This window comes from Chrysemys picta, chromosome 1 (assembly GCF_011386835.1).
Source record: "Chrysemys picta bellii isolate R12L10 chromosome 1, ASM1138683v2, whole genome shotgun sequence".
In the NCBI taxonomy this organism is placed as follows: Eukaryota; Metazoa; Chordata; order Testudines; family Emydidae; genus Chrysemys; species Chrysemys picta.
Genome location: NC_088791.1, coordinates 110,354,423 through 110,367,772, shown reverse-complemented (window position 1 = coordinate 110,367,772; position 13,350 = coordinate 110,354,423). Strand labels below are relative to the sequence as shown.

Genomic DNA, 13,350 nt, shown 5'->3' with positions numbered 1-13,350 from the left:
TATCCTATCCTATCTCCTAGAACTAGAAGGGACCCTGAAACATCGAGTCCAGTCCCCTGCCTTCACTAGCAGGACCAAGTACTGATTTTGCCCCAGATCCCTAAGTGGCCCCCTCAAGGATTGAACTCACAACCCTGGGTTTAGCAGGCCAATGCTCAAACCACTAAGCTATCCCTCCCCCTATGTTGATACTCTATTGACTTCAGCAGATTTACCCCAGGGATGAATTTGCCCAGGCTGTATTTAACATCACAATGTGTTCCTGTGGAAAGATTGTGCAATGTCACACAGACTATTCCATGGTCCTGTTTGAACCTGGAAAGTGATATCAGTAAAGCTGGTCCAAAAAAAGCTTTTCCCTCCGTATGGAAATTTTCAACTTTTCAGGAGAAAAAAGAAACCCACCACACTGAATATTTTTGGCCAAAATCAGCAATTCAGAAATGCTGCCTCATTGGAGTTTTCTGGTGCCTCATGTCCAAATTCCTCTAGGGGTGGACAGTGGGCTCCCTGGCCAGACTATCTATCCCTTGATATGCCCCAATCTCCCCTCTTTACTGAGCCACTGCAGTGCATCATGGGAATCACATGGATGTGGTGCACCATGGAAGATGTAATACAGCTGGGGAACCCAGCCACAGACAATGAGGGCATGAGCCATCCACTTCAACTCCCATTAAGCACCATGTCAACCTTTGCAAATAGATTTTTTTTAATTATTTCAGCAAAAAGTTTTCAGATTTTAAACAAAAGGTCAAAATTTTCTATGGAAAGTTGACACCTCACGGAAAATTTTGCTTTGTCAAAATCCCAATTTGCCTTAAACATTTTGAGGGGAAAATATTGGACCAGCCCTAGAAACCAGCTAGGACAATTAAGCTGAAAGCCCCAGATGTATCCATCTGGTTACTAGGGCAGAATATTCTTCAGAGAGCCCCTCCACCCACAGCCACACAGTTAATCTAACAGAACTGTCTCTTGTTGACCTATGGGGCACATTACAAAGCCTGTGTATACCCCCAGGTTTATTCTGAGGGGGAGGGGGTTCAGCTAGGTTAAGGAGTTCTTTTAGGCCCAAATTGTTAAGAGGGGGTGCCTAAAGTGAGACATCTAGCCATAGGGGTCACTTCAGAAAAATTCAGGCAGGCAAAATTTGCTTTCCTGACGACTACATCCCAAGGAGGGGAGAGGGGAGGAGGAGAGAAGGGGAGGGCAAAAAGTGGAATTCCTAATGGAGCATGGGTGAGGGTGAAAACCAAGGTCTAACAAGGGACAACTGCCCCTCTTGCCCCATAGCAAATAATGCCCCTGCACCTATCTCCATATTTAGGCAACTAAATAAGTGGCCTGAATTCCAGAAATTCTGAACACCTGGAGGACCAAATACATCCCTGCTATATGGAATTAGAGCTTCCATTTTAGTAAAGCATAACTAAACCTGGACTTGGCATGAGTAATTTCTGAAGAACAAAAATTCTCACCCCCCTTACCTCTGTCTTTCTCTGTCCTTTCCTCTGGTGGTCAAGGTGCGGACCGTTTCTATGACAACATTGAGGACATGATTGGTTATCGGCCGTGGCCACTGATTAAGATGTGCTGGCAGGTTGTCACCCCTGGTGTTTGCCTGGTAGGTATAAACTATGGTGAGGCATGTTTGTACAGGGATCTTAGAATCTGAGTGAAGAAGAGAATTTGAGGGGGCATTATTGTTTCATAGAATTGCTGTGGAGGATCAGTAGCTTCTCCGTAGTTGAAGCTGGAATCAATTTCCATTGTAAAGCCTTGTCTTAGGTCTGGAAATTTCATTTAGCCTGAAAATTGGCATATTTATTCTGCAGGCTAAGGAGAATGTATCTGCAAAGCCTGAAGGGAATTGATCAAATCATTTTTGAATTTCAGCCCATTAAAGAATTATCTTGTTCTGAAATGTTCTCTTCTGTCTACATTTCTATGACTCCCGCTAGTTCAAAAACATCTTGTTCCTGCACCTTGCTTTCCATAAAGTCAAATCACCTTGAAAATGCACCCACGGACTATGTTTGAAGAAAACAGTTTATAATTAAGGAAAGATATTAACTATTTTTGTCTCGTGCCCAGTTCTGTTTCCATTGATTTCAGCAGATGGTATGGGCTTAATCCTGCTCCCGTGAACGTCATGACATTTGTTTGCCATTGACCTCAATGGGATCAGGATCAGGCACTATGGCCAAAATCTTCAACAGCTTGGATGGGCACAAATAGCTGTTGGAGCTGCCACCTGAGGGCTCCAATGGGAGTTGAAAACAATGAGGGAGTTTTCAGAGCTGCTGCTTGGTCATGCATGAGTTGCTGAGAGTTCACTGGTTTGAGTGCTCTATAGGGCTGGGTACGGGCTGAGAGATCATCTTTCAACGAGTATTTTCAGAGAGGGCCTTGGGTGCCTCATGGCTGTTCTCAGAGCTCAAAAGTCAGTCCTGTCAGAGGTCTGACTAAGTCAGGAGTCACCAGAGAAGGTGCCCAAACTGCAGCCCCTGATTGGCTGCTCCAGAGTTTCTGCACCCTGACTGCAGAGAGCTTACAAATAAGGACCTTCCTCCTACACATACATTGGAGAGAGAGGGAATTTCCTGGAGGTTTAGGGGATCCATGCTGGAGAGGGCAAGGCAAGGTAAGGATTTGGGTAGGGGCTGGAAAGGTGGGGGATAGGAGGTAGAAGAGCACAGAGACTCACATCCCAAAGGTTCAGGGGAGGGGAGGGTTGGTGAATGGAAAACTGCACAGGGAGGAGGGAAAATTCCAAAACCAAAAAAATGTTTCAAAACTCAGTTAAGGCTGGTAAGTAACAGCAGTGTACATACCCATGACATTATTTCCAACTCCCAAACACTTAGGAACAAGGATATAACAACGTAAGGAGATCACAAATTTATACTACTTATACATCCCTTGTCAGGAACCGTCTCTCACCACCTGTTTCTGACTCACCATGTACCCACCTGCTATTCTGATTTTATGTTCTTCATTCCTCAGGCGACTTTCCTATTTTCACTGATCAAGTACACCCCCCTCAAATACAACAACTGGTACGTGTACCCTCCGTGGGGCTACGCTCTGGGCTGGTTGATGGCTCTCTCTTCCATGATCTGCATTCCACTCTACTTCATTTTCATCCTGCTGAAAACCAGGGGATCACTAAAGAAGGTAAAAGAAGGTCCAGAACTTCTAGGTCCCAGATTCAAATCCAACCCAGGTCATCGGTGACTAAAGACTGTGTGAGTGCTTCCCATTGGCTTGTGTGAAACGAATAGATGGTCTCCATCCAGTACAATAGAACCTCAGAGTTATGAACCCTTGGGAATGGAGGTTGTTCGTAACTCTGAAACGTTCGTAACTCTGAACAAAATATTATGGTTGTTCTTTCAAAAGATTAGAATTGAACATTGACTTAATACAGCTTTGAAACTTTACTATGAATAAGAATGCTGCTTTCCCTTTATTTTTTTAGTAGTTTACATTTAGCACAGAACTGCACTGTATTTGGCTTTTGGTTTTTTTTGTCTCTGCTTCTGCCTGGTTGCATACTTCCAGTTCCAAATGAGGTGTGTGGTTGACCGGTCAGTTCATAACTCTGATGTCCGTAACACTGAGGTTCTACTGTACTAGTATAAAACCATCTTGGCAAGTGGCCCTAATTGAACCTCTAAGAGGCTTAGAAGAGAGGCCACAGATGAATAGAGGTGTGGGGAATAAAGTACCCTCCTGCTTCCAGAGGTGGTCACTGTGGATCACATTTGAGACACATGAGTGGGACAGTGGGGATGAAGATAGTCCTTATGCTGCCCATGCTGTCCTTGATCTGTGGCACTGTCAGTACAGCAGTTTTCACGATCATGAATGTCATTCAGACAATTCAGTGAGTAGCTTTTCTTTAAAGGGATAGACATAGAGGAGGGCGTGGTTCACTGAGGCCTGTCACCGTATTCGTTGGCTACATCTGTGTAAAGTTGGCATAAGTTAGAATGGGAGCAATTTGCACTAGTGTAAAATGATGACACGAGATGCAGGGAAATGGAGAATCTGGCCCAAACTGTTTGGAAGTGCTTCAAAAAGAATATAGTGAATCAATGAGGTGACCAAATAGAAATGTCTCCTATCATCTACCTCTCCTCTATAGGCATTTGACCATATCTGTCAGTTCTTTCCAATGCATCCCTTTTCCTGTCAGCCCTTTGATTCTCTAGCTGAGTGTTGTAATGTGGTGAGAATGGGTCTTATCGGCCTTCCTGGAGCGGGCCAGATTCACAGTTATATGTGCAACCGATATGCACGACTATGATGATGCAAGGCAACCATAATGCTGACTTATCCGGCTAGTGGAGGATTCCCCCAGTGTGGCACAGAGCTGTCATAGCAGCATCTATCTCTACTCCTCCCACTCTCTTGTGCAAAGAGTTTCAATGGAAAAGGGAGTTTGACTGAGGCAACGCTATACTCCATCAATTCCTGGACTTCAAGGTGCAGAGAATCTTCCAGCAAGTGACCCATGCCCCACGCTGCAGCGGAAGGCGAAACCCTCCCAGGGCCTCTGTCAATCTGCCCTGGAGGAAAATTCCTTCCCGACCCCAAATATGGCGATCAGCTAAACCTTGAGCATGTGGGCAAGACTCACCAGCCAGACACCCAGGAAAGAATTCTCTGTAGTAACTCAGATCCCACCCCATGTAACATCCCATTACAGGCCATTGGGCATATTTACTGCTAATAGTCAAAGACGAATCTCATTATACCACCCCCTTCATAAGCTTATCAAGCTTAGTCTTGAAGCCAGATATGTCTTTTGCCCCCCCTACTCCCCTTGGGAGGCTGTTCCAGAACTTCACTCCTCTGATGGTTAGAAACCTTTATCTAATTTCAAGTCTAAACTTCCTGATGGCCAGTTTATATCCATTTGTTCTTGTGTCCACATTGGTACTGAGCTTAAATAATTCCTCTCCCTCCCTGGTATTTATTCCTCTGTTATATTTGTAGAGAGCAATCATATTTCCCCTCAGACTTCTTTTGGTTAGGCTAATAAAAAGATTAAATAAGATTTAAACCGATCCCTGAGGAACTCCACTAGTAATCTCCCTCCAGCCTGACAGTTCACCTTTCAGTACGACTCATTGTAGTCTCCCCTTTAACCAGGTCCTTATCCACCTTTCAATTTTCATATTGATCCCCATCATTTCCAATTTAGCTAATAATTCCCCATGTGGAACCGTATCAAATGCCTTACTGAAATCCAGGTAAATTAGATCCACTGTGTTTCCTTTATCTAAAATATCTGTTACCTTCTCAAAGAAGGAGATCAGGTTGGTTTGGCACGATCTACCTTTTGTAAAACTATGTTGTAATTTGTCCCAATTACCGTTGACCTCAATGTCCTTAACTACTTTCTCCTTCAAATTTTTTTACAAGACCTTGCATACTACAGATGTCAAACTAACAGGCCTGTAGTTGCCCGGATCACTTTTTTCCCCTTTCTTAAAGATAGGAACTATGTTAGCAATTCTCCAGTCATATGGTACAACCCCAAAGATTACAGATTCATTAAAAATTCTTGCTAATGGGTTTTCAATTTCATATGCCAGTTCCTTTAATATTCTTGGATGAAGATTATCAGGGCCCCCCGATTTAGTCCTATTAAGCTGTTCGAGTTTGACTTCTACCTAGGATGTGGTAATAACTACCTCCATATCCTTGTTCCCATTTGTCATCCTACCATTATCCCTAAGCTCCTCATTAGCCTCATTAAAGACTGAGGCAAAGTATTTGTTTAGATATTGGGCCATGCCTAGATTATCCTTAACCTCCATTCCATCCTCAGTGTTTAGCGGTCCCACTTCTTCTTTCTTGGTTTTCTTCTTATTTATATGGCTATAGAACCTTTTACTATTGGTTTTAATTCCCTTTTCAAGGTCCAACTTTACATGGCTTTTGGCCTTTCTCACTTGTCCCTACATGTTCTGACCTCAATAACATAGCTTTCCTTGCTGATCACTCCCATCTTCCACTCCTTGTAGGCTTTCTGCTTTTTCTTAATCACCTCTCTGAGATGCTTGCACATCCAGTTTGGTCTACAACTCCTGCCTATGCATTTTTTTTCTCTTTCTTGGGATGCAGGCTTCTGATAGTTTCTACAACTTTGACTTGAAGTAATTCCAGGCCTCCTCTGCCTTTAAATCCCCAAGTTCTTCAGTCCAATCCACTTCCCTAACTAATTTCCTTAATTTTTTAAAGTTAGCCCTTTTGAAATCAAAAACCCTAGTCACAGATCTATTTTTGTTTATCCTTCCATTTAGTTTAAACTGAATTAGCTCATGATCGCTCGAACCAAGGTTGTCCCCTACAACCATTTCTTCTATGAGGTCCTCACTACTCACCAAAACCAAATTTAAAATGGCATCCCCTCTTGTTGGTTCAGCAACTACTTGGTGAAGGAATCCATCAGCTATCGCATCTAGGAAAATCTGAGCCCTATTATTATTACTAGCACTTGTCCTCCAGTCTATATCTGAGAAGTTAGTCTGCTGTGATCACACAATTCCTATTAGTATTTACTTCATTAAAAACATTAAAAAGGTCTCTATCCATATCCAAATCATATTCCAGTGGTCTGTAGCACACCCCAAGCACTCTCTCAGGGGAGGCTCTAGTAGCTTTTTTCCTCAATGTGATTTTTGCCCAGACAGACTCTGTCTTATCCATTCCATCCCTTCTTATTTCTTTACAGTCTACCTCATCACTGATATACAATGCTACTCCACCACCTTTGCCTTTATTTCTGTCTTTCCTAAAAAGCACATACCCTTCAATACCTGTACTCCAGCCATGACTACTATTCCACCATGTTTCTGTTATCCGTATAATATCCGGTTTCACTTCCTGCACCAGTAACTCTAGTTCCTCCATTTTGTTACTTAGGCTCCTTGCGTTGGTGTACAAACATCTTAATTCTTGATGTTTGGCTTCGCTCACATTCTTTACCCGATTAGGCCCACACATTCTACCACCAGTAACACCTATTAGAATGGTATCTACACTACCCTTCCTCCGTATGTCCATTCTCCTACCCATGGCTGTATCCTTTCTTTCTTCATTTTCTTCCCTCTCAATGTTAAAATCCGGCGTGGAGATTACCTGGACATCTCCCAGTTCCTAGTTTAAAGCTTTCTTAATCAGTTGTGCCAGCCTCCATCCTAGAAGTCTATTTCCCTCCTTACTCAGGTGAAGTCCATCCTGAGAGAACAGTCCTGCCCATGAATGCCTCCCAGTGGCCATACATCCCAAAGCCCTCCTTATAGCACCACGGCCTGAGCCATCTGTTGATCATCGTAATTTTGTCACACATTTGTTGCCCTTCTCTAGGAACAGGCAGAATCCCACTGAAGATCACCCGAGCCTCGATTTCCTTAAGCATCTTCCCCAGCCTGGCATAGTCTCCCTTGATACATTCCAGTGAGAATCTAGCTGTATCATTTGTTCCCACATGAAGGACAATCAGCGGATTCTTTCCCGCTCCCATTAGGATTCTCTTCAGCCTCAGGTCCACATCCCGTATCTTAGCACCCGGCAGACAGCACACCCTTCTGTTCTCTAGGTCAGCTCTGGTTACAGGCCTGTCTATTCTTCTCAGTAAGGAGTCTCCAATCACGTAGACCTGCCTTTCCTGGTGACGGTGCGATTCTTCAGTCTATCCCCTGTTCCCTCTGGCTGCAAGTCCTCTCGATTCCTATTCACCCTTGCAATCCTCCACAACCCATCCCGTATCCTCCTAGGGCTCATGTTAGGTGTTATCATCTCCATTAACTCTTTCCTTATTCTTATAGGACTAGCTGCTCTTCTCTTCTTCCTTGCCTTCTCACCTTCAGCGGCCACCTGCTGTGCCCCTTCTTCATCATTTTGCAACTCCGCAAATGTGTTCCTGAGCTCTATTTCTCCTTCACTAGCCCGTCTTTTCCTCTGCCTGGTTCTCTTAGTCACATGCTTCCACTGTCCACTTTCCTCACCCAGCAGTCTCCACTCAGAGTTCTTTGGTCCTGTTTCCATCTGCAAGTCTGAGCTTTTCCATTCAGACTCCTCATGTCTTTGCTCCATCATCCGCTCGAACCCTCTTCTAAACTCAACGAGAGTTTCCACCTGCATCTCCAATCCTCGGATCTTTTCTTCCATCAGCTCTATCAGGCGGCACTTCATGCAGATGAAACTCTTATCAGGTACCTCCTCCGGGATCATGTACATGCCTCAGCTTCCACATCCGGTCATCTTCATTGTGTCTTCCACTGCTTGGGTCACTACCACTGCTGCCTCTGTATCTGTCATAGCTTTCTCACCTGTAAACCTGGGAAACACAAACCAAACCAAAACCTCACCACCCACAGCAAAAGAAACCCCCCAACAAGCACCAAAACACTGCTAGAACACTGCACACTCCCTTCACTAGCCTGTCTGATCCTCTGCCTGCCTCTCTTAGTCTTGCCCCAAACTCCCCCTGCAAACTCCCCTGTTTACAGCTCTGTTTGCTGGCTCCTGTGCCACTGCAGCTCTCCCCCTGTTTGTCCCAGTTTGAATGACAGCTCAGGCTGATGGAAATGTAAATGAATTGGGGAGGATGGAATGTAACTCTGGGGAGCTGGGGGGAGTTATTCAAATCTCGCTACATGAGATGAGTGGAGAGGAGAACCCTGCAGTACTATTGCATCAGGGGGAAAACTGGGCTCACAATGTCCTTTCCAGCTCTGTCAGCTCAGGGAAGGTGAATCTGTGTCCACGAGGCTCTTATTTCCTGGCTAGGAACTCTAACTTAATTAGAAGTGACAGGCTGTGTGGCAGTGCTGATTAGTGCCCACCTCAGGTGCCTAATGAGTTACAAGGCAAAGCCCCATTAAGAGGAGAAGGGGAGAAAAGCCTTGAGCAAATGGGGAAGGGAGGAAGGCAGAGAAGACAGTCAAGGAATGCAGCCTCCTGGATTGGAAACAGCACTGGGAGTCAGGAGACCTGCCTTCTAGTATTGACTACATCTGTGCTCTTAGGCAAGTGGCTTGGCTTTACTGGCCCTCTCTGCACAGGGGAAAGGTTGCTTTTATCAGCTGAACCAGCTTTATGCAGTTGGAAAGGCCCTTAACATCTGGGCCTAGTCTACACTGATTTTGTAGCAGTATTGCTATTTCAGGTAGGGGGGCTGTTTTTAACTGTAATGGTTATACTGGTACAACCCTTAATGTGGATGCAGTTATATTGGTATAAAGGTGCCTTTTGTGGCTATACCTTAATCCCCTTCCCACACTGGAATAAGCTAGACTGGTATAAGCACTTTTATACTAGTGGGACTGTTCTTAGCTTTTAGCTGTGGAATCTCCTGAGCCTAGTGGCGCATGAAGCAGCCCATTTCCCCCACTGCTGTCTGTCCAGAGCAAGATGTTTGACTCAATAATATCTAGTCTCCATGATGGCAACATCATTTTCAGTCATCCTGCAATAAGTCATTCATTGTCCTTCAATGCCTTCTTTTCCCCCCCAGGAAGAATCCAATTTAAGACATACCTTGTGCTTCTGCTACGGGTAACCTGATGGTATGGCCAAACCATCGTAGCAGTGTCTGTCTGATCACAAAGGTCCTGGTGGATTCTCCATCATTGACCATTTTTAATTCAAGGTTGGATGTTTTTCTAAAATATAAGTTCTATGGCCTGTGTTATACAGGTAAGAAGTCAGACTAGATGATTACAATGGTCCCTTCTGCCCTTGGCATCTATGAATCACTGAGTCCTCAGTCTGCTGACCCATGTGATGCAACTTTCTCAATGAGTCTTGTCAAGGTGAAAATCTGTTCCGAACATGACCTACCAGATTGAAATCCAGCCTGTTCTTCCCTGAGTACTTTATCAATAGCAGTTGTCATCCCATTCAAAATGATAATACAAAACACTTTCCCAGGTACAGCTAGGAGTATCACCCTTCTCTACTTATCACAAATAAGCTGTTCTACCTTTTCAGGGATTTTGCAGATAACACCTCTTCTCCAATCTTTGGACGGGTGTCCCTTCTCCAGACCACTCTTCAACTGCCTGCACATGTAATTGACCATCTCTTCCTCCCCAGCATTTAACATTTCAGCATTTGTTTTATCCTAGCCTGGTGCTTTAACACTCTTCAGCTGGTTTATAGCCTTAGGGCTGGTCCACACTAACCCCCCAGTTCGAACTAAGATACGCAACTTCAGCCACGTGAATAACGTAGCTAAAGTCGAAGTACCTTAGTTCGAACTACAAAGTACTTACCACGGGTCCACACGCGGCAGGCAGGCTCCCCCATCGACTCCACGTACTCCTCTCACGGAGCAGGAGTACTGGGGTCGACGGCGAGCACTTCCGGGATCGAATTATCACGTCTAGACAAGATGCGATAAATCGATCCCAGAAGATCGATTGCTTACCACCGAACCCGGAGGTAAGTATAGACGTACCCTTAATTCCTTCCTCCAAGGCGATTACTTGTAGTGATATAGATAAGACCGTTATGTCTTCACATTTCTCAGTATGTGTTAACGGTTCTGGCTGGTTTAGAACAGCCTGGAAATGTACCATCCAACGGGCACTCTGTCCATCCTTTGTGGTTGAAATCGTACAGTCTTGAGCTTTTCTACACAATTCTACAAAGGTTAGAGCATTGTGATGTCAGTTGTTTAGATACTAGAGAAAACTTTGTAGAATCCTCTCTCCTATGTGCCTCCGCAGTGTCTCTTGCTTTATTTTTCATCCATTCTCTATGATCTCTTCTGGCTAATCTTTTCACTTCCTTGTCTCTGTCTGCATATTCTTGTTGCAGAATAGTTCTTTTACTGCTGTCTCTTCTTTAATTCTTGTTGCTTTCTCTTCTTTAATTCTTTCCTCTATTCCACTAGCTTCCATGTATTTGGTTGGAGCTATTCTTCTTTCTTAGATAGTCTCATCTCACATGGTAGTCCTGGATGCATCCTCACTTGCTTCTTTGAAAAACTCCCATTGTTTTTCTGTCATCCCTCTGTGTCTTTAACTCTTCAAATCTATTGCTAAATTGCATCTTGAAATGTGCCTTCACTGTTGGATCTACTAACCTTCTAGTATCATACATACCTTCTGTCTTAAGTGTTGTTATTTTTTTTTTGTTTTATTTTGATTGTCCCAATAACAACATGGTGGTCACTTCTAATACTAGCACTACTATACAGCCTGGTGTTCAACTGTGATCTTCTCTAGCACCTACTAAAGGCAACATGATCAAGCTGTTTCTGGGTGAAGCCATCATTTCATCCCCACGTCAGTTTGTCTTTCCTTGTGTGAAAATGCATAGATTGCATCGGACACAGAATTATAAAAACATTTTCCATTGTCAGTTTGTTCTAATATGCCATTTCTGCCCATAATGTGCTCAGATCCAGTATTATCATGACCAACCTGTGTATTTAGATCTCCCACAGAGATAACAATATCATATTTATTGATCTTGCCAAGGACGCTCTGCAACCTTTCATAGAACCAATCTTTGCCTTGTTCATCGTAGTCATTTTCTAGGTGCATAACACTGAACAAGTGTGACTTTTGCTTGGTTTGTTATAAAGCAAGCGGTCAGTATTTTTGAGTGTGCAGGTACCCATTCCTTCAATGTTGTAGTTGCTTCCTTGCTAAACTTAACCTTTCCAATGTTTATCATCTTCTCTTCAACCATGCCTTTCAATGATAATTAGATGGGTCCAGTCCACCTCATCTCAGTCAGTCCAAGTATACTTAGGACAAAGATTTTCATTTCTCTGATAACTTGTGTCAGTCTACCTGTGATCTTGTCACAACCCAGTGGCCCCCTCCCTGAAGGGGTCCCCTGTGGAGGCAGATCAGCATTGTATGTTGCTAATGCTGTTGTAAGCATTGCAAGGCATTTTGGGAAGGGTTAAAGGTGTGAGTGTGGAGTGGAAGATTCCTTTGCAGGTTGCGAGAGGCCGAAGGGGGAGGAAGGGAGAAGAGAACGGGTTAACACAACGCCTCCACTCTCAGCTCAGCCCGAAGATAAGACGCTGGCTGCAGTCCAAGGTCACGGCACTCAAGCAGACTCTATGGAGCCAAAAAACCTGCTGCCACATCTGCTTCTTACCCAACTCCAGCCAACCATGGGAAAGGGGGTCAGCTGGGCAGGGGATCTAACATTCCAACTCCCAATTCTTGACTTACTTTTAGCTGTGAAGATACCCCATTTCACTTTAAAAACTTCCTTGTGGATTTGATTCTCCAGCATCAGAACATCAGCTGGATTTGCTGGTTGATCAGTACTATCTTGTCTTACATCCAGTACATCATGGTTCTCCACAGTTGATATTTGTATTTGCAAATCTGTGACAGATTCGTCTTGTCTCCGGGATGTTTCTGTAACAGAGATCATTTTTGTAAGACTTGTGGACTGCCTTTAGTTTGGCTCCTACCTTTTGACCTTTCTGTCTTGGGTGACCCTACCAGGAGTTCTACACCTGCCAACATAGCTCTCAGGGTACCTGGAGCACACAAGCATACGCACCACATCAAGGTGCAGTCCCTGAGGAAACTATAACTGTCCTCACACTGGAGGGGTGGTTATTGCATTAATGAGACCGATAGAAGTAAAGTGGTAAAACTTGTGTGTAGACAAGACTTCAGCTACCTAGTCTACAACACAACCAGCTTACACAGCTAAAAGATGTTAAACTGTCTAATATTAAAGGTAGATAGGGGCCTTTGTGACTTAATTTTCAGAGTAACAGCCGTGTTAGTCTGTATCCGCAAAAAGAAGAACAGGAGTACTTGTGGCACCTTAGAGACTAACAAATGTATTAGAGCATAAGCTTTCGTGGACTACGAAAGCTTATGCATATATATGCATCCGAAGAAGTGGACTGTAGTCCACGAAAGCTTATGCTCTAATACATTTGTTAGTCTCTAAGGTGCCACAAGTACTCCTGTTCTTCTTTTTGTGACTTAACTTTCCCAGCTGTAATATGGGAATGATAAGTATCAGGGGGTAGCCGTGTTAGTCTGTATCTACAAAAACAACAAGGAGTCTGGTGGCACCTTAAAGACTAACAGATTTATTTGGGCATAAGCTTTCGTGAGTTAAAACCTCACTTCTGAGATCTACAGCCAAAAAGTTCCTGTAGGTGCCAAATATTTTATTATGATGCGTTAGTGCTAATTTATAAGTGTGCTCAAGTGACTGATTTAGTCAAGTTACAGATAAGAGATATTTTTCGTTTACCTCTCACTTTATATTATGTCAGATATAACTTCCATGGACTTTTTAACTGTCTCTTTATAAAGAAGCTTCTGAGGA

The 13,350-nt window shown here is 43.8% G+C and overlaps 1 protein-coding gene across 2 annotated transcripts in view; it reads left to right on the top strand.

The window, feature by feature from the left end:
* SLC6A12 (solute carrier family 6 member 12) overlaps positions 1–13,350 on the top strand; it is a 78,589-nt gene that overhangs the window by 61,167 nt on the left and 4,072 nt on the right. Inside the window, exons 13-14 of one of the 2 annotated variants that reach the window (XM_065582136.1) lie at positions 1,527–1,627; positions 3,010–3,180. In XM_065582136.1, the coding sequence (XP_065438208.1) occupies positions 1,527–1,627; positions 3,010–3,180 (272 nt within the window). Of the gene's footprint in view, positions 1–1,526; positions 1,628–3,009; positions 3,252–13,350 lie in introns of both variants that reach the window. The other variant, XM_065582140.1, reaches the window with a different exon arrangement.